General features: G+C 37.7%; 1 protein-coding gene across 2 annotated transcripts in view; it reads left to right on the top strand.

Moving 5' to 3' along the window:
• CACNA1C (calcium voltage-gated channel subunit alpha1 C) overlaps positions 1–20,759 on the top strand; it is a 483,479-nt gene that overhangs the window by 391,654 nt on the left and 71,066 nt on the right. The window contains exons 20-28 of one of the 2 annotated variants that reach the window (XM_032220855.1): positions 2,794–2,853; positions 6,353–6,459; positions 9,140–9,227; positions 10,926–11,033; positions 13,253–13,305; positions 13,414–13,560; positions 13,912–14,113; positions 14,898–15,056; positions 16,878–16,988. In XM_032220855.1, the coding sequence (XP_032076746.1) occupies positions 2,794–2,853; positions 6,353–6,459; positions 9,140–9,227; positions 10,926–11,033; positions 13,253–13,305; positions 13,414–13,560; positions 13,912–14,113; positions 14,898–15,056; positions 16,878–16,988 (1,035 nt within the window). Of the gene's footprint in view, positions 1–2,793; positions 2,854–2,993; positions 3,054–6,352; positions 6,460–9,139; positions 9,228–10,925; positions 11,034–13,252; positions 13,306–13,413; positions 13,561–13,911; positions 14,114–14,897; positions 15,057–16,877; positions 16,989–20,759 lie in introns of both variants that reach the window. The other variant, XM_032220856.1, reaches the window with a different exon arrangement.

Here is a 20,759-nt window from a genome sequence, read left to right as displayed (position 1 = left end):
TTCACTCACCTCATGATGCTGATGTCCCGCTGTGATGATGATGTCCCGTGCAGCCGCGGGAGCGATGTCCCGCCTCCTATGACACACGGCACAGTGATTCCTATCATTGGATCACTGTACCAGAGGAGGTGGGACATCGCTATGTGGCTGCTTGCCATAACAAGGAGGAGGTGGGACATCGTTGCAGAGCGGCAGGAGGGGGAGGAAGGGGAATCGTAAGACAGCCCTGCATTACATTAGAACGTGAGGTGGGGCGATGGTGCGGTGCGCGCTGCGTGGCAAACTGACACAGAGGGAGGGGAAACTCACAGGGGCATCAGGCCATTCACGAGCGTCACCCAGCGACATGGCCCCGCCCCTTTTTCTCCTCCATTTTGGTCAATTTTTTCACTGACTCGAGTATAAGCCGAGGCGGCTTTTTTCAGCCCAAAAAGTGGGCTGAAAAACTCGGCTTATACTTGAGTATATACGGTAATAATTCTCAATATTGATACAGCAGAAATTACAGGTGTAATCATACATAAAATAACCTGATAATTGTGAGCATTTAAGGCTGAAATTCTATTTCCATTTACCTCAGAATAAACATAACTGAACTCAGTGGGACTGAATTTACAGAAGAAAGATGCATAAAAACAGGGGGCAAGATTTCTCCCACTTTTAAGCATAATTTGCAATTTTACTTCTATGGAAAGATACTCCCGTGTCTCTTCAGGCTGGCTGGGAATTGCTGGGCTTAAGTCCACACATCTTAGAGTGGCAGAGGTTGAGAACTACTGCTCTAAAGAATCATGACATTTAAGAGTTGCACATGATATTTAGTTATCTTGTCAGTTAAAAGCTTCCAATATTTTTATGCTATGTAAAAGTGCCCAGAAATATTAGTAAGGCAGCTGATCTCTACACTAAAATTAATGGGAAGCTTGAACATCAATAGTCATTCAGAGCTCAGAACACCTGGGCTCAATATTAGCCTAGGAAGACTGTCAAAATGCAGAATTTGGCTCTAGTCCAAATTCTTTTAACTTCCCAATATACAGTATAATGCTTTGCTCATTCCTATTTCTACCTACTGCCAGAATATTGAATTATACTGTCTCTGCAAAGTGGTATCAGCAGGTTAAAATGTACATGGTGGTTCATATACATATGTGTGCAAGTTAATTGATTCATTAATATTGATATGCGGGGAAATGAGCCCATGAGGGGAAAGATTAGGAGTATTCAATTACGCAGGCCTTTCCTGCTGCATGCATGAAGTAGATTCCATAGCAGATTTTGGATAGGATTTCTTTAATATTCTTATCATTCTGTACTTTAATGTGATAGTTTCCAAATTATTCAACAGTGTGGCCAGTTCTTCAAACAATCTCTTTTCATCAAATGGGGATTTGTTTTGATTTTAATATGATTTAAAACCAAATAAACATCTGCTCGTCAATCAGCAAGTGAGATTTGGGTTATGCGGATGTTTTATAATAATTTCTATTCAACACATACTTTTTCAATGCACTAGACACATCCTTAAAATTGTTTTCAATTCAAGATAGCTCCCCTAAGCACCAGTATCATCTCATTCCAGGAAGAGAAGCAGCTGCAAATCTTGTATGATCATATATTATTTCGGGGAGGGGGGGATTGCTGTTGTTTTGGAAGTATTTCTAAATTCATAGGCACTGCATAAGAGTAATTCAAATTGCAGTGTCTTGACCTGTATTGTTTAATTTTTGTAATGTTATAAAATTATATTGTACGGCTATTTAATTGGTTATTTACTGTACATTTTCACAAAAATAGAGCCACTTCCCATCTTTTTTAAATAAAGTAATTAAGAACTATTGTTGGGAACTCAACAAAATAGCTCCAAAACTGCATTGTGCTATGCTAAACTGAGCATTAATCCGGTCATGTTTAATTATGCTGGCATAGAATTTTGCCCATAAAGCTTAAAAGCGAGGAAGAAAGCTCAATTGGGTGAAAACCCCTTTCTTCCGGCATTGTTTTAACAACTTCAGATATCTTTAAATATGTTCCATCCAATCAACTTTTTCTTTGTGCAATGATGAGTTACTGTTCTTCCCTCAGAGGCACTAAACCTGTGAAGTTTAATAAAGTTAAAAGGAACAAAATGTTGTATATTTGACATTATAGTGAACAACATTCCAGGAACAAATCTTAACTCAGGTCTACTTTGGCATTTTGTTTACATACAGTCAAATCTATCCCTACTTGAGGATCAGATAGAGCTATATTGCACTTTGCAGCCTAATCTTAATTATGGTGACCCCAGAGTAAGTCTCCCTGATTTGAATGATAGATATACTTAGAACCACTTTTAAAAAAAACTCAGTTAAGGTGTGGCTTTATAACAACATTCAGTAAGTCTCAGGGAGCTTGGCTTTCAACATGTGAATTTGTTTCCCTTGATAATAAAACAGAGTTACATACATATCATAGTTTTGGGAGAGAGAAGGAGGGAGGAAGCATACATTTTCCACCAGAGATCAAGTATATTTAAATTTTCTGGCCAAGAGTATTTACCAAATACTGTTTTACAGAAATAGTACTTTGCTTTCTCATGAAAGCACAGGTGAAAAAATAGCAAACAAAGACAACTGTTATTTAAATATCCTGCTTATAGCCTGGTAGTTGTCTTCACTGAAAAGTTGCAATCACTCACCAATACAGCTCCTTAACGTAGCTATTCATTTTGACTTTATATTTTGATTTAGTCTTATAGTGTTCACTCACATACCTTCCTTCTCCCTGCAACCCTTCCCTTTTGTTTTACAGGTTCTCTTTTGTTTTGATATATTTTTTACTGTCATTTTCACCATTGAAATTGCCCTGAAGGTAAAGTCCCATCTCCTCTTCCATTAGCTTCTCACTTGTAAGCCCACTAATTTTCTGCTGCTCTCTGTTGCTAACCCACACACCTGTTTGTGTTTTGACCATGCTCAGTGATCACTAACCCAACTGTGCTTATTTTTCAGATCCTAGGCAATGCAGATTATGTCTTCACTAGTATCTTTACATTAGAAATTATTCTTAAGGTAACCACTCTGAGCCTTCTGTGCTCCTCTTGCTTTCTGCTTTGTCATTTTGTACTGCTTTAGATCCGAAGTGTTTTCGCTGTAGGTCGGTGTCCTTTGTCGCTCAGTTGTGCTTGTGCATGTTTTAGGAACTAATCCATTGTAACTACTATAGTCTCAGTTGTTAGTACACCTGTTAGTCTTTGGTGTATAGCCATGATGGTGAACCTATGGCACGTGAGCCAGAGGTGGCACGTAGAGCTCTCTTTCTGGGCATGCGCCGTTGCCACCTGCTTTTCCAGGTTCCGGTGTGTGCATGGACACCAGCCAGCTAGTCTTTGTGTGTAGGAGCACCATAAACCGGAAGATCAGCTGGCCAGTGTGCGCATGCGCACTGGGCAGCTGATTTTCTAGTTTCCGGCATGCATGTGCGCACAAAGACCAGCTGTTCAGCACGCATGTGAGCTCTGGGCTGCTGCTCTTCTGGTTTCCAACGCTTCTGCGCATCTGAAGACCAGCTGGCTGGGGCACACACGTGCTCCAGAACCCAAAAGAGCAACTGCTCTTCTGGTTTCCAACACGTTCACACACAACACGCATTCTGGTTTTGGCACTCGGTGCTGAAAAGATTATCCAACACTGGTATATAGCAACCAAATTACCCAGGAAGCTCAGGGAAGAATAAATGTCCTGGAACACCACATGTTTTCATTTCAGGAAGCAATAACCATGTACCATACAAAAAGGGACCCTTTGTGATAAGCTCTCCTAATATCCTTATATCGCTCCTAACCTAAAACAAAACAAAACTTTTTTAAAAAAAAACCACATTATAACCTGTCATTATAAACTCAGGCAACATGGGGTCTGACATGAGTCAGACTATTTAGAATACAATTTCTATTTTATATGTCTTGAAGTGCTAAATTGGCTTTAGGGAGCGGAATTGCCACCTAATAGACCAGGAAATTCTAGCAATTTGCTAGTGTGAGCAAATACAAAGCCAAGATGCCTTGAATATATGTGTTTAAAAAATGGAATTGTATTAAATGTGGCCTACTATGTTAAATTACAATTGCTGAAATAGCCAATGCAGCACACATCTATTGAAATAGGAGCAAACTTTACCCATCCTGAAACTGCCAAAAATGAAAAGACGGGGGGGAATTATTAAATCCCTATCAGGCCATTGGTAACTGATTAATACGTTATGCCACCTTGGTAGATTTTAGAAACTCTTGATTGAGGTTATTCTAGCATATCTAAATCACAGCATCACCTTTTGTTGATTCCAACCTGGATGGGAAATTTCTAATCCAGCATGACATCCAATTCCAGAAAACTGAGTTAAGTAAATAAGCAAGCTATGCCTAGACAAACTGAGGTAGATATCCTGTCCATGCAGCCACTGAAGATTACACCAGCTTTCAGTATTGTTCTACTATAATGTTAACAGCATCAATGTTTAAAAGATCACATTTCCTTCAATCTTGTAACTTTGCTCTCTCATATACCGAAGAGCACAGATAACTAGAATAAGTGGTGTAGTACAAAATATCCAGTGCCTTTAAGCCCCTCCAGACAGTTGTGACTGACTTATTTATCTTTCAGTGGTATGGAGAATGTTAAATGTTAATTTCTACCACTCAGATTAATGTGGATTTTTTTAATCCAGTAGAGGAAATTACAAATTGTCAATGCAGTGCATTCCGAGTTGTCTGCAAGAATTGAAAATGCCCCTATGATTGTTTGTTCCTCATATTCCAATCAGTATTTTAAATTTAATAAATAAATAAAACAAGTATCTTTATTTTAAGACATTTTCAGGTATGATATGTTTAAGGAGTCATGCTAAAATTCCGTGTGCAGGTAACACTTTCCTTGTAATAACTAGCAGAGGTGGGTTCTTACCAGTTCGGACCGGTTCGGCTGAGTAGTTAGTAACTTGGCCACCCATGCCTCCGAATCAGTTCTATTGGCGTTGCCTACAGTACTGCCATCTTGTTTTTTGCTTCTGCGCATGCACAGAAACATTTTTTTCACTGCTGCGCATGTGCATGTGCAAAGCGCGCCCGTGCCCGAAGCACATCCCTGAGAGAACCAGCAGTGAAAGAATCCGGAACCCACCCCTGGCAATTAGGTATATCAGCCAAAAGAAATTTAAGCAGATTAGCCACACTTCATTATTTTTTAAACATTTCAAAATCAAATCACAGTATTGAGATTTGTATTGTCTTGGTCTATTAAATAAATGCAAAGCGAACAGACAAAACATGCAAACAAGTTATTATTGTGGCACAGGAAAAATATGAAAAAGATACCACCCCAGTGTGATGTATGCATGTTAGGATCAAAGGGACTAAAAATAATGAAATGCCTGGGAAAAGGAATATTTTAGCCTGATGTCAAAAAAAGCAACAAACATACGTGCCAAGTGTGTGTCCTTAGGGAACACATTTCACAAAGTCCCAAAGCCACTTTCACTTCACAAAAACTACTGAAGTGTCCTTGAAAGTTTGTATGGAGAAGGCATTCCTTGAAATTTTAAGCCATTAAAAACAGCCCCAAGATTTTGAATTACAGAAATTTTTATTTTCTTGGAAGAGAGTTTTGCTGGTAATAATAAAAAAACCATGCAGAAACTGCTATGATCTAATTAATAGTACATTTAGATTTTATAAGTGATGGCAAGTATTGATTCAGATATACCTTACCTTATCACTGATAATAGAAATCAAACTTGGGGTTCTTGCATGGACACCTAGATCCCTCATGTTATAGAACTGATATTACATCAGACTTAACTGTATTGATAAAAACTGTGCCTGCTGGTAAGAAAGGAGCAGAGATATAGTCCTCAATTCAGTGAGAGATTAAGCAGTGTGATGATGACCCTTCTAAAAGTTTAAAGAATATGGATCTGGTAGAACTATGAAAAGATCCTTCTTCCTATTGAGATCACCAGACTAATTTTCATTAAAGGAGGTTTGGGGGGGGGAGTAAAAACTTAAATAATAATCATACGGGAAAGTACATTTTACCAAATTCTAGAATGAATGTCATACTGAAAGCTAACAAAAAGAAAAGTGTATTCAAAAGGCAATAAATAGCAAGCTGCCAACAGCCGTTCCTTAGTTGGGCCAGATGCTACTAGCAAGTTTTTCTAGCATGCCCTTTCCTGAAAAACACATTTACTCCTCTTTGCCTTCTTCATGTGAAACTTTGTGCTCAAATGTATAGAGTTTTTCTCCTCTACTCTCCTTTTCGTTGCTCTGAAAATCTTTGGCATTTGCTAACAGTAAAATCTTGATTGCCTATAGATGACTGCTTATGGGGCTTTCCTTCACAAAGGCTCCTTCTGCAGGAACTACTTCAACATCCTGGACCTGCTGGTGGTTAGCGTTTCTCTCATCTCCTTCGGGATCCAGTGAGTAAGCTATCGTACCTTTCCAACTATCGTATGGAAGATGGATAGATCAGGGAAAGGGAGACACAGTTGTGGCACAAGCTAAATGAAGGTTCTCCCTACAAATTCTTCTTCTTCTTCTTCTTCTTCTTCTTCTTCTTCTTCTTCTTCTTCTTCTTCTTCTTCTTCTTCTTCTTCTTCTTCTTCTTCTCCTTCTCCTCCTCCTCCTCCTCCTTCTCCTTCTCCTCCTTCTCCTCCTCTTTCTTTCTTTCTTTCTTCTTTGCTTTAAATGCTCCCTTTGCTCATGCTTTTACATGTTTGATTTTCATTCTCATTTCAAAATAGTTGGGTCTTTGTATATTTGTATGAAGAATAATTAAGAAGCCACAATATGCTGTTTTTAGTTCAGACCGATACTGGATTTTAAATCGACTTCTAAGCTATCATAAGAAAAAATTATATTCTGACAATCGGCAATAAGTGTTATGGCACTTGACTTAGTCCAAGGACAAAACCATGAGCCAAGATGTACTAAGTTATATATATTATAATATTATAGAAGAAACAAAAGAGGAGATAATGGCAGCAGAAGCAAATGAAAAAAGAAACAATTTTGTTTGATTGATTATTATGCATTTGACTCAGGTTGAAGCCTTGGTTGCAATAGGAATTAGGAGGAAGGATCTAAAGCATCATGGGGGTTGAAGAATAGATTTGAAGAAAATGGAAGCAACATTGTACTGGTGCTCAATATAACACATTCACACCAATCACACACAGCGGTGGTGCAAAAGCACTGAGTAGTTTGAAATAGGAGAATTTTGTATGGCTGAGATTGATATAAAGCTGAGAATTGTTTATGAGCAAGACAATATCAGGGCATTGGTGTGGTAGGGTAAGAAATGTAAGAGCAAATTATGGAAAACTTTGAAGGCTAGAATAAATCAGCGTGGGAATTTAAAGAGGACGTTACTTGATCATAATGTTGAGATAAGTGACTTATTTGATTAGCAGAGTCCCAGGCCAATATTAGGAAACTGAAAAAGAAAAAAGATGATGTCATATGTTTTGCCAAGGAGGCAGGAAGGTATGAAAGTATGGGCAAGGAAGATAAAAAAAATATAAGCAAATTTGGAAACATGGATTCCTAATTAACAGCAAATAGTATGGCTTATAGTGAAATCAAAAACTTCAGTAATGATGCATAATTAATCTGATTTTTTTGAAGTTCACACAGTCTGAAAACTCTCAGGGTGCTGTGATAAATAGCAGAAAGAAAGAAGAGTTCAGCCTCTTTCAAAGAATACACAGCTCCCAAAGCCAACTTCTTCAGCACTTTAATCTAGCTCTTCCAGTGGCTTTGAGCCTCTTTGCGATTGGCCAGGAAGTTCTGCCTATGCTGGGATTTGTGTTTAACAGAGCCAAGTTGTATGTTGACAATTTTTTTCAGAAAACAAGTAACTATAGAACTGATCTTTTCTGAATTAGTAATTTGGTGAAATGCTTCTGAGACCCCCTATCTTAAAGTGCCTCAGGATGGCTACTGCATGGCACCCGTTTTCTAATTACTGTATTTTTCAGTGTATAAGACGCACTGGAGTATAAGATGCACCAAGATTTTGAAGAGGTAAATTTTTTAAAAAAGATTTTGCACTCTGCAGACCTCCCAAACCCTCTGCATGGCATGCAGAGAGTTTGAGAGGCCTGCAAAGTGCTCCTAGGGGCTGGGGGGGGGGATGAGCAAAAAATGGCCTGTTTTTCATGAAAACAGGCCCGTTTTTTGCCCCAAAAAAGGGCATGCATAGCTTTTAGGAGGCTTGTAGAGTGCTGCTGGGGCAGGGGGCAAAAACAAACAAAAACCGGCCCATTTTTGCCCTCCCCATCCCCCAGGAACACTTTGCAGGCCTCCCAAAGCCTCTGCATATCCATTTTTGTGAAGGGGTGGGGTTTCAGGAGGCCAAAATGCTGTATTCAGTGTATAAGACTCAGCCACTTTTTCACCCTCTTTGGGGGGTAAGTGCGTCTTATACTCTGAAAAATACAGTATGTCTGCTGTGCATTTGGCAGATTTACTTGTCATTCTTTCCTCTTGGTCAATGTGATATTTTTATACAGTTTAATACACCTGTCCCTAACATCTCCTTCCCCTTTAGAGTCTTAGTGTGCAGCATCTAAGCTATAATAGTAATAGTAATAATGGAATGTAGTAGAAAGACTGTATGAACAGAATCCGTGTATATATTTAGAATAATATACATACTTTTAAAAACAAAAACCTCAAAACCTAACATGGGCATGCAATGGTAAAAAGAATAAAATATCTGCTGCCAGGCCAATGCACATTTCATGAATAAGGTATTACAATAAAGTTATATATAAATGATTAAGTTGAAGACATTCTAAATAAGTGCAACATTTTTCTATGAAAAGATTAAATATACTTTTAACTAATGTAAGGATGCCAGCTTTATATTTCAGTTTTAAGCAACTCAGTAGAAACGTTCCAGGGAAAGATCTATGAATCTTTTACAAACCTTCTTTCATACGTCTTGTACATTTTATTTAAAAGCATATCAACTAGTAAACATACTGTAATATTGGCTTTCTGTGCACAGTCATATCTATTTGACTACATAATTTTTCAGCTCATAGATAATGCCTAGAATGACAGTAAATCCTGATGTTCAATGTTCTTCTCTAGGTCCAGCGCAATCAATGTAGTGAAGATATTACGTGTTTTGAGAGTCCTCAGACCACTGCGGGCAATCAACAGAGCGAAGGGTTTAAAGGTAGAAAACTGTTATCAGTCCATAAAAGATGAAATGCTCTCTTGCTTTATGCTCCTTCTCTGAATGAATCAGCTTGGGGTCTTTTCTAGTGGTAGGCAAGGAGTATAAAGGCAGTGATTCAGTCCATCTGCTTTGTTCGGATTCCTTGTTAACTGTCTTCAAGGAAATAGTACCTACAAGTGTACAATTCTAGTTATCTTCCTATATGTAAATGATTGTCATTCACATTTGTGACAAAAATTACGAATCTACCCTTTTTTTTCTGGGATAATATTGGATTGGAGCCAATATTGGAGCTTTGTGAATTGGTATTAAATTATTTGACTTGCAAATGCTCTAGGGCAGGAAATTTCTCTGTGTTACAATGATCCATATTTATATTTATTTATTAAATTTCTACACCACCCATCTCACCTAAATGACTCTGGGAGGTTTACAAACAATGTGAATGGCAATTCTGAGTGAAGTACAGCATAGGCCTGGCTGTGCTACAGGATGGTACAGATTTTCTCTAATACTGACTGTCCCATTCAAAAATTGTTATGGGCAGCCTGGAGAGGAGAGGTGAGATAATCAGTAAATAACCTTTAGTTAACTACAGTAATAACAATGAAATGTTAATGGACAATATTTAATGATACATACAGGTGTGTTACAGGGGGGGGGGGAGAATGCTTAGATATCTTACTTAACCGAATTAATTTTAGAACATGTCATAAAGGTGCAATGGCATTGGAGATCTATTGAAATTGCAAATGAACGCTAGCAGGTGGTTGTGTCTTCTAATATAAATGATTCTAGATAAAAACATGTTTAAACAATGGTAACCAAATGAGAATTATGGCACAGGGATAGTAAAATACATAACTTTTCTTTCTTGATTTAAAGTGTACAACATGATTTGAATGAAGTATATGTAAGGACTATGGAAGAAATGCACGGAATATATTTGTAACCAATCGATACACTTTCAACGATAAAACAATAAAAAAAAATTCTCAAAAAAATGTTAAGGGCATCTTAAGGGTGGCCATTTGTCATCTAAACAAAGGCAACATATTCATTTAAGTTACAGGTCCTCTTCCCCCAAAAAATCACTACCTTAGGAGATACTGTGGTTTAGCCTTTTCACTGTGGATAGAAATGGTAAAAAGCTGATAAAAGTTTTTAGAAAGTGGGCAGTCTATCTATTGTGAAACATTTATGACATAATGATGCTCTTATTCCTTTCTGCTTCCAAAGTCAGTCTAAATCAGTGATGGCAAACCTTTTTCTTACGCTGTGTCAAAATTGTGCACGCGCGTGCCCACTCAATCTCCCCACCCATCTGTGCATGCGATACCCCCCCTCCACGCATGTGCGTGCGACCCCTTTCCAGGCTCTGGAGGCTTTTCTGAAGCCTGGAGAGGGCGAAAACGGCCTGCCCTGGCTCTCTGGAAGGGCGAAAAATCAGCTGGCCAAATGCACACAAGCGCACTGGAGATGACAGCTGGCGTGCCACCAAATATGGCTCCGCGTGTCACCTGTAGCATGCATGCCATAGGTTCGCCATCACAGGTTTAAATAGTCTGTGGATTTTTGCCTTCTAAGTAAAACTGCACAGATATATGAGATGGCTAAGTGACAAGAATATTAGTATTTAAAAAGACTCAAAAGTGAAAAACTCAACTTGTTTTTATTTCTGATTTTTATTTGCAGCACGTGGTTCAATGTGTATTTGTAGCTATACGAACCATAGGGAATATCGTGATCGTGACCACCTTGTTGCAGTTCATGTTTGCCTGCATTGGGGTTCAGTTGTTCAAGGTAAATGTCACGGGACCTGTCCCTCGCTTTTTCATTGAAGATCAAAAAATAATAATAATGACAATCCAGTAGAACTGTTTGGAAGAGTTTGGGAGAAAAGGAAAAGACAAACTGCCTGGGGCTCTACATTTTCCAAAACGATCATCACAAAATATTAAAGTAACCGACTTGTTTAATCTGAGAGAGCTACTGGGCACTTTAGTTCATAATATACACTCAGGGAGTAACTAATGGTGTTCAACTTTTGAACTAATATGTTCAATGTCACTGTAATTCTCTGCAAAAGTAGCCCCAAATACTACTTGAATGTGATTTGGGGCCTTGTGCCACATTTGGTGATAATTTGAGGGAAGATTTTATGTTTGCAGCTGGATGGATGTGAGAAACGTCTCTGAATTTTGTTGAGTAGTGAAGACGAGCAGAATCAGCCCAGCTGTTCTCTCAGTGCATTCAGTGCACACATGAATGAACATTTCCTGAAGCTAGGGATAATTCCAGAAGCTGGAAAGTCCACCATACGGATCTCATCAACCTATATAGTTAATCAGGTGTACACACAGGGCAGATATTAATATTGTGGCTGTTATTCAAAGTAACTGAGATCTGGGTTTGGAAAAAAGTAGAAGCTAGCAATGAGCTGCCTTCAATGTATTTTCTATCTGAAAACTTCTTTTGCAGTATCAGCAATAATGGTACATGCAAAGTAGGAAAACTCAGAACATTTGAGTTTGCTTCATAAAATCTTAGATTAAGAGTTCTTCATTTCATTATATGAATAATAATTCATATAATAATAGCATGTAGTGTTATAGTGTATTCCAGTTTTCAGAGTACACAAAAAACACTTTCCCTAAAATAGAGAATTGCTATGATTTTTCTGTTTCTTCAAAGTCTCCTTTGTTTTAATATTCTACCAAAATACAAATATATCATTTTATACTAAGTCAGTGATACTGTCCTTTAGGATGCAAATATATCACTATATGATATCCTTTTTATCCTTACTATAATCATAATTATAGGTTAGTCCTTGACTTGTAACCAATAATTTAGTGATCATTCGAAGTCACAGTGGCACTGTAAAAAGTGACTTATGACCAGTTTTCACACTTAACAACTGTTGCAGCATCTACCTGGTTACATGATCAAAATTCAGGCATTTGACAACTGGCATATATTTACGATAGCTGAACTGCCTGGGGTCATGTGATCACTGTTTATAACATTCCCAGACTCCAACAAGCAAAACTAATGGGGGGAAAGCCAGCTTCCTTTAACAACCGTATGATTCACTTAACAACTTCAGTGATTTGCTTAAGAACTGTGGCAAAAAAGGTCATAAAATGGGGGCACAACTCACTTAACAAGTGTCATCCTTACCAGTAGAAATCTGAGGGTGAATTGTGGTTGTAACTCAAGGCCTATCTGTACATACAGGATAAATTGTTTCCGTTTGGACTAAGGAAAGTTACACAAAGTATGAAAAGTTAGAATTTATAAGCCAAAGAAATTAAGCATATACCATATGAAAAAGCAAAAAAAATTAACTAAATTTAATTTACATCAAAATTATTGATGTATCTGCATTTTTTCCACACCCTTTTATCATGCAAATGTTGTGTTTTGTTATGTAAGCTTTTAATCTTGTTCTTTTTGAGAATCACATCAGCTCCTTCAACCACAACTTTCTTAGACTTTCCCTTCCCTCTCAACCTATTCCCTCATACCCATTCAGATAAAAGGAAAATCTTCAGTATATTTATGTAATGCACATGCCAAATCTAGTTGACATATTGGTAGATTTGCATATTTGAAATAGTTTGGAAAATGGCTGGAAACATGTTTTGTTGGTGATTAATTTTTCCATATACTTAAACATGAAAAATATTGTTTTAATAGAAGGAATTCTGAGTTATGAAGTAACTGTATGATAAAATACTTATTCCTATCCCAGTTTGACTCTTAACTCTGTTGTCCATGTGTTGCCTTGAATGAAATTTTATAGCTTAAGTTCGAAAGTGCAATTGTTGGCAACATAGACTACGATCCATACAGAATGCAGTAAGGCTGGCAATATAATTCAAGCTGATAAAACTTTAAACAGCAATAGATGAAGAGAGGAGAAAAAGCACATTTTTTTCTTCATGAGGCAGTAATGAACGCATAACTCTGTGTTCTGCTCTATAATTAAATTATTCTTCTCTTTCATTCTCCTCCAGGGCAAACTGTACAGCTGCACTGATAGCTCCAAGCAAACAGAAGCAGAATGCAAGTGAGTTCATGATCGTTTGTCTGACCTCTTTTCCATGTCAACCGCTGTCAAGGAATTTTTGTGTGTGTCTATTTCCCCCAATCCCCCTTACTTTCCTTCTCCTCATAGGGGCAATTTTATCACTTACAAGGAAGGAGAAGTGTCTCAACCAATCATCCAGGCCCGAAGCTGGGAGAATAGCAAATTTGATTTTGACAATGTCCTAACAGCTATGATGGCCCTTTTCACTGTTTCAACCTTTGAAGGCTGGCCAGAGTGAGTATATAAGGCATTTTTTGTTTATATTTTATAGATGCAAAATGATTTGCCTTTTTCCGCTTTTAACTTGACTTGTTTAACTTGACTTGTCATTCAGTACTTCAGTGTGTTATCATGTGCTAACTCATTACTGTGTTAAAAGTTCTTTAGAAAATAATGTTTCATTTCATTTTACTGTCTCATTTCTCACATAGTCACAAGACTGGAAATCTGGAAACTTTCAAATGGCACATTTGGAAGGCTGTTTTCTGGTGCTTTCATGCTCAGAAAGGATCTTTAACAAAAGCCTGCCAATTAGGTTGTCTGAAAGTATTTAGTTTCTATTTCCTTTTTTTGTTTTGTTTCCAGACTGCTGTATCGATCTATCGATTCCCATATGGAAGATGTGGGGCCCATCTATAACCACAGGGTGGAGATCTCAATTTTCTTCATTATTTATATCATCATCATTGCTTTCTTCATGATGAACATCTTTGTTGGTTTCGTGATCGTCACATTTCAAGAGCAAGGAGAACAGGAATATAAGAACTGTGAGCTTGACAAGAACCAGGTAATTCCATTATGTGGCTCTTAAAATCCTGCAAGATACAATTCAAACATCCGACTAAATATTTATTAGAATGTAAGGTGAAGGTGATACTATCCTACTACAAATCTTACGGAATAGTGCTAGGCCTGCTGACTGCTGAAAAACATTACCCACCCATGCAGTATTAGAATATTTCATTATCTTCATAGAAAAAATAAAAGAAAGATATAGGGCCACGCATGATAAAGCAAGCATCACAATGCAAGCTCCTCCCCTATTATATGTGCATTGTGACAGTGCTTGTATAATAATGAAAATTTCATCACTGAAATAAAACTGTCAGACTCCACAGTCTCTTGGAAGTCTTTGTTTCCGTTGCAATGGAATACTTTGGAGTATTCATGTTGCATTTTAATACATATTAACAGGCCAGTACTACTGAGATCAGTGGTTTATTCCAAAGTGAATAATTACAGCATTGCAATATTAAAGGTTATTAGATTTAATAAGATTTTAAGACTGCAACTTATAGAATTTCCAGTCATTGAAGATCATACTGGATGGAATTCTCAAAATTCCTTGAACTTCCATGAGGTCCAATTGCTCTACCAGTTGTTTCTCACAAAATGGTCTATGCTACACAAACGTTTGGGCCCAAAACAATGTGTCGGCCATTAAGGCACCACAAGACTTACCATTAGTAAATTAGTTCTCCTAAAGCAAGAATTGTTATAATTATTTCTGACCAAGCTAAATTCTATAATTGTAGAATTTATTTTTCTAACCCACTGCTTCCTTTTAATAGCGTCAATGTGTAGAATACGCCCTGAAGGCCCGGCCCCTGCGAAGATATATCCCCAAAAACCAGTACCAATATAAAGTCTGGTACGTGGTGAACTCCACCTATTTTGAATACCTGATGTTCGTCCTCATCTTGCTGAACACCATCTGCCTGGCCATGCAGGTAGGTGGGAAGTTAGAAAATATTAGGGCTGTGCAAAGCTTCAGAAATAATTTGGCAAAGATACTTCAAAGAAATCTTTAAAACAGATGTATCTTCACCTGGCTAACTACTGCAGCTACCCTGTTATCTTAGGAAATGGTATTGCTTGCTTTAAAGTTTAAACAGTTGAAGACAAGTGCAATGTCTTTATACCATGCGTTCTGAAATACTTTTTTGGAATAGAATTCAACACGGCATACAGCCCGAAAAAGTCTTACGATATCATGGCTAATATTGAATTCACTGCAATATTCATGATATAGAAATTGCACAGTTTCTGTAGTTTTTTTAATTGTCAAGGGAAAATAAGTACATTATTAAAACCAAGAAAAACTGTGAGGGAACTAAAACTATCTGGAAATATTAATTTGTCCCATTCTACAAATTGTATCAACTACATACTTTTTTTAAAGCAAGTGTATTTCCTAAGTACAAAATACAGAAATAATAAAAATGTTAAATTATTATTTTTAATTTAAATTGTATACACACACACACACTGGTTTTTTTTTACAGTAAGTGAATGCAGCATATCCAGTGGCCATTTTTTTTGCCACTTTTCAGCTGGAAAATAGCAAAAAAATTACAAATTGCAGTAACATGACCACAGATTGTTGCAACCCATGGTAAATGTGAGCTGGTTGCCAAAAGCCTGAAAATCAGTGATGGGGGAAGCAGCAGTGTGAGGACATGTCACAAATATACACAGGTACTCCTCTATATATCACTGTAATGGAGCCTGTTCATTACAGTCATATGTCGTGATAGTCAAAAAATGGTTTGGTCACATAACCAACTTATTTTTATGTTTTTGTTGCGGTCATTAAACAACCCCAGTGGTCGTAAAGTGAATGCTATAGCTGTTAAGCGAACTAATAGTTTGCTCTGTGCTCACTTTGCTAAAAAACAGAAGAAAAAACATCATATAATGCAGTCATGTGACCACAGCACACTGCAAATGGCCATAAAAGTGGCCATGTTGCCGAGTGCCTAAAGTTTGGACACATGACTGTGAAAGAGGTCTAACTGTTGCTACTACAGACCTGGGTTAAAAGTCCCATTTTTGGGTCCACCATAATTTTGAACAGTCGCTAAATGGCCAATCATAAGTCAAGCACTGCCTCCTCTGAGGACATGGCCTTTCTTTTTTAATTAATTAGATATAGGATGGAATCACATTATCATATTTTAAGTGGATAACCCATGATATTGTGTTAGAAAACTGTGTTTTCCATAACACAGCTGGTTTTGAAATGAAATATGTTTTTAATGATTAATTCATCTATCTATATAAAAATGGATGTTAGTATATGTTCCAGCATAACTCTGGAACGCCTCAAGCAATTTCAACCAAACAGATGACTTACTCTCTGGAAAAAAAACACTGTGGGGGTAAGACAGCCCTAACACCCCTCAGGGTGTGTGTTCTGTTAAGATACAGCCTGTTGCACCTTAAAGTGGCTTCTACTGTACTGCCATAAAATTGCTTCTACTGTACAGCGCAGCGGAGTTGCCATTGTAACGGCTTCACAGTACTCCACAAGGGGGCTCCCTCTGGTAAGGGAGAAAATCCAACATTTAAAATTACGTTTGGTTTGGACATTTCCCCCCTATAAATAAATACACGGGCAACCCCCAGGTTATCAGCTAGTTAAATTATAAAGAAATCAGAAGGACATAGAAGTGGAGTAGCAGAGGGGAGAGAGAACTGGTAAAAGGAGAAAACAATCCACTTTTCACAATGCAAATTGGAATAATTAGTTGTTGGGGATTTGCTTTCAGCACTATGGTCAAAGTATTCTCTTCAAACAAGCAATGAACATCCTCAACATGCTGTTCACTGGCCTTTTCACCGTTGAGATGGTTCTGAAGTTAATTGCCTTCAAACCCAAGGTATGTTGTCAATCAAAGTTTCTCTCTGTGCATCTAGGGGGGGTCAAAAAGCAGACGGGAGGAGATAAAAAAGGTAATAAAGTCAAGCTTTATCTCCCATACTCCTCCACAATCTAAAGGAGATGCTCTTGAGCAGTTGTTGTCTAAGCTGGAATCTCAATCTGTGCTTGGAATAGCCTTCCATTTTTAAACTGAGTATACAGACAGAATCATGCCTTTTAAAAATATAGCATTTCTCTGATTCTTCAGAATATATAAGCTGTAAAATGTCGTGTACCCCAATGGACACCCATGGGAACATGAGAATTGCCTCAGCACCAACTTGTAACTACTAATTTGTGGGCATAACTAGGATACTTGCTCCTGGTGCTGAAAAATGCTCCCTGAACACGCACTATTCAACTCCTGTTGAAAAGCATTTTTTTTTTAAAAAAGAGGGCTGTGATTTAAGCCGAGCACTTTACCAAAGAGACAAGAGTGAGAAAGTTGCATCAGGAATGCAACTTGTATGATTAAAAAAAAAGTTGAAATAAAAAGATAAAGAGTAGCAGCTGTGTTGGGATGCTGGAAAAGGAAAAAGTGGCAGTTTTCATCAAATATTAGGCATATTGATGAAGTTGGAAAGGGAAAGGGGAAAAAAGGGTTTTCTATTTATTCAGCAATGCTGGGGGTCCAGGCCACACCAGAGAAGTATGGGGGCTGAAGGAATTAAACCAACCCTGCTTGCCCTAAAATAGTGTCCAGTGGAGATGAGATGCCTGAAGAAAAGACAAGAATATTCTCCACTAAGCCATTAGCAATGAGGCATTGAGAAGGTGGTCTCGAAATACGACTCAGTGGGTACAGCACCTAACCTCCAGGGCAACTGTGGCTTTGTACAATGCTAGGAAATTGACAAGGAATGATGGGCAATGAACTGGCAAAGCTGGGAGCATTTCATCAGAGATGAAATGCCCCTGCCCCATTTCTAAGCTTGCCCCCCAAGGGCCCCCAATTGGGGGTCGCAACTGAGTCAGTAAGGACAGTGGTCTTGCTTTGTCTACTCCCTGTATCCTCCTCCTCCTCCTCCAGAACCCAAGGGAAACAAAGCAGTATACAATAGCTGATGTTTCTTCCAACAATTTCACTACAAACTCCTAGAAGTACATGTTTATCTGGAACCAGTACCTAGCCTTAAAGCTGTATTGCTGAAATAAGTAAAATATTGTGGTAATCATTTTGTGAATTGCATCCACAATAATTCCCCATGGTCCACATGCATCCATGAGCCCAAAAGATTCATTGTTTTAAATTCATAATGAGACAGACTTTGAGGCAGAAGGCTACTATAAAATGAGTACAAACCCACACAGTTTAAATGATCTTCTAACAATAGTAGCACAAGTAGCCCTCATTTAGTGACCACAACTGGGACTGGCAACTGGATCATTAAGTGAAGTGATCACTAAGTGAAATTATGACTGTACTTATTATGTTCCTCCAGCTTTCCTTTACTTTATAGCCCTGCAATGGTTCTAAATGTGGAGACTGGTCACAAAATTCCTTTTTCATCACTGCCGTAACTACAAATAGTCACTAAATGAGGCAGTTGCTAAACAAGGACTCCATACAATATGAAATATTGCAACATATAAAAAGTGATTTTTCTATAGGTTATTTGTATATTTTTCTAACAGCAGGAATGCTTTTTAACACATAAATGTTAAACTACATATATATATTTTCCTAATATGTGTTAGTTACAGATAGTTCAGAGACACCTTCCCTACCAAAAAAAGATCTTGACAATCTCAGCTTTCAGCAGTTTTAGAAAAGACAAATTCATTTTAAATATACAAACTATTGAAAATAAAACTCTCTTTGTAACGTCCATGTACCAGAGTATAGTATATCCATATCTAGAATACTATATGCAGCTCTGTTCATCTTTTTTAAAAAAACATACAATTGGGGAAATTGCAGAAGAAGACAAGCAGAATTATCAGGAAGTTTCAAAACCTAACCTACAAGCAAAATCCAGAATATTTGGAGCACTCTAAAATGGAAAAATGGTAACTGAAGAGAGACATGATAAAAACATACAAAATTGTGGATGGCATGGAGAATAGGGAAGAAAGAATTTATCTTCCTCAGTCCATGAAATAGCTGGAGAGATTTAGATAAAGGAAAGCATATCTTCACATAGCATATAAGTAACCTATGGAATGATTGTGAGAAGACACTATGACAGCTACAAACTTGGATGGCTTTAAAAGTAGAGTGGATAAATGGCTGGAGAACAAGTTTCGCAAGGGCAATTTCCTCAGAGCTGGAGCCAGCACATCTCCAAGGTGGCGCAGTGGTTAGAGTGCAGTACTGCAGGCTACTTCAGCCGACTGCTAGTTCGGCAGTTCGGCTGTTCAAATCTCACCGGCTCAGGGTTGACTCAGCCTTCCATCCTTCCGAGGTGGGTAAAATGAGGACCCGGATTGTTGGGGGCAATATGCTGACTCTGTAAACCGCTTAGAGAAGGCTGAAAGCCCTATGAAGCAGTATATAAGTCTGCTATTGCTATTGCTATTGCTAAATATCACTTGCAGGATACGGTGACAGGAATGGGATACTGTCTCTATCTGCTTAGAAGCACAAGGGATACCTGTTTAGCCATAATGAAACAAAATGCTGGACCAAGCTGGACCATGGCTTGATCGAGGAAAACTATTATTATATGTTTAGGTCTGATCTTACATTCAGTATTTTCTACAAAGCAAAGCTGCTCTTTCTAGCAATTTTGACCAATTTTGGCAGTAAGAGTAAAGGGATGCACATTAGATCAACAAATATTCTAAGTACGTTGTCTGAATTGTGACCAAACATGAAATGGAACTTGGTTTTATGGTGGATGGCTCAATATAAACATCACTCCAGAGTGGTAAAAGGGTAAAATCCATGGCTCACTCGTTGACTATTGCTCATTGCCACGATTATATTACACTTATTTTGCAAGCCGTGTATGAGTTTTATCAACAGTTTTCCAACTGCAACTCAAAATACTACTAGTGACCTATAAAGGTCTATACAGACTCATCTGAAAAAGCCCTCCTAGAGAAGATAGTGCTGGCACTCCAGAGTTGAGGCCGAAACAGCTGCAGTTCTAGAAGCTTGAGTAGGCCCTCCAGCAATAGTTTTCTAGACAGATTTGATTGTTTGCCAGCAATATATTTGGCTATTGTGTCAATTGTGATTGATACTTACATAGATTTGATTTCTATGAATATTATGTATCATACTATATTGTTTGTGGGTTAGTGTGTGCAGATTATTACTGTGGATGATCATTATACTATACATTTTTGTTGGTGTAAGCTGCCAGGAACTTAGATGCACTAGGTGATATACAAATTCAATAAATAAATAAAAATAAATTTGCTCATTTGTATAATGATGCCATTACCAATTCCATTATACAGATGACATAAAACCTCATTCTCTTTTAATCAGCAGTATAATTATGGAAATAAGAAGGAAGCAAAGGTTTTATTCTATTATTGCCATAAGTAGATAACTGAAAGTTAGAAATTCTTGCCCATATACTAAAAATACCTTAGGAATTACCTACTAATTCCAACTTACATTAAAAACACTCTTACATGCAAATATAGTTGGGACCCTTTTAATTCAGTATACTATATATTCAGAGAAAGGCTAGCAGTTCTGAATATTTGAAAACAATGCTGTCACTGTCAATAAATAGATACGGAGTCTACATGTCATATTCTATTCTCTCAGTTT

The sequence above is a fragment of the Thamnophis elegans genome, chromosome 7 (assembly GCF_009769535.1).
Source record: "Thamnophis elegans isolate rThaEle1 chromosome 7, rThaEle1.pri, whole genome shotgun sequence".
Classification (NCBI taxonomy): Eukaryota; Metazoa; Chordata; class Lepidosauria; order Squamata; family Colubridae; genus Thamnophis; species Thamnophis elegans.
The sequence above is the reverse complement of the archived record's forward strand: the minus strand, read 5'-3'. Positions and strand labels throughout refer to the sequence as shown.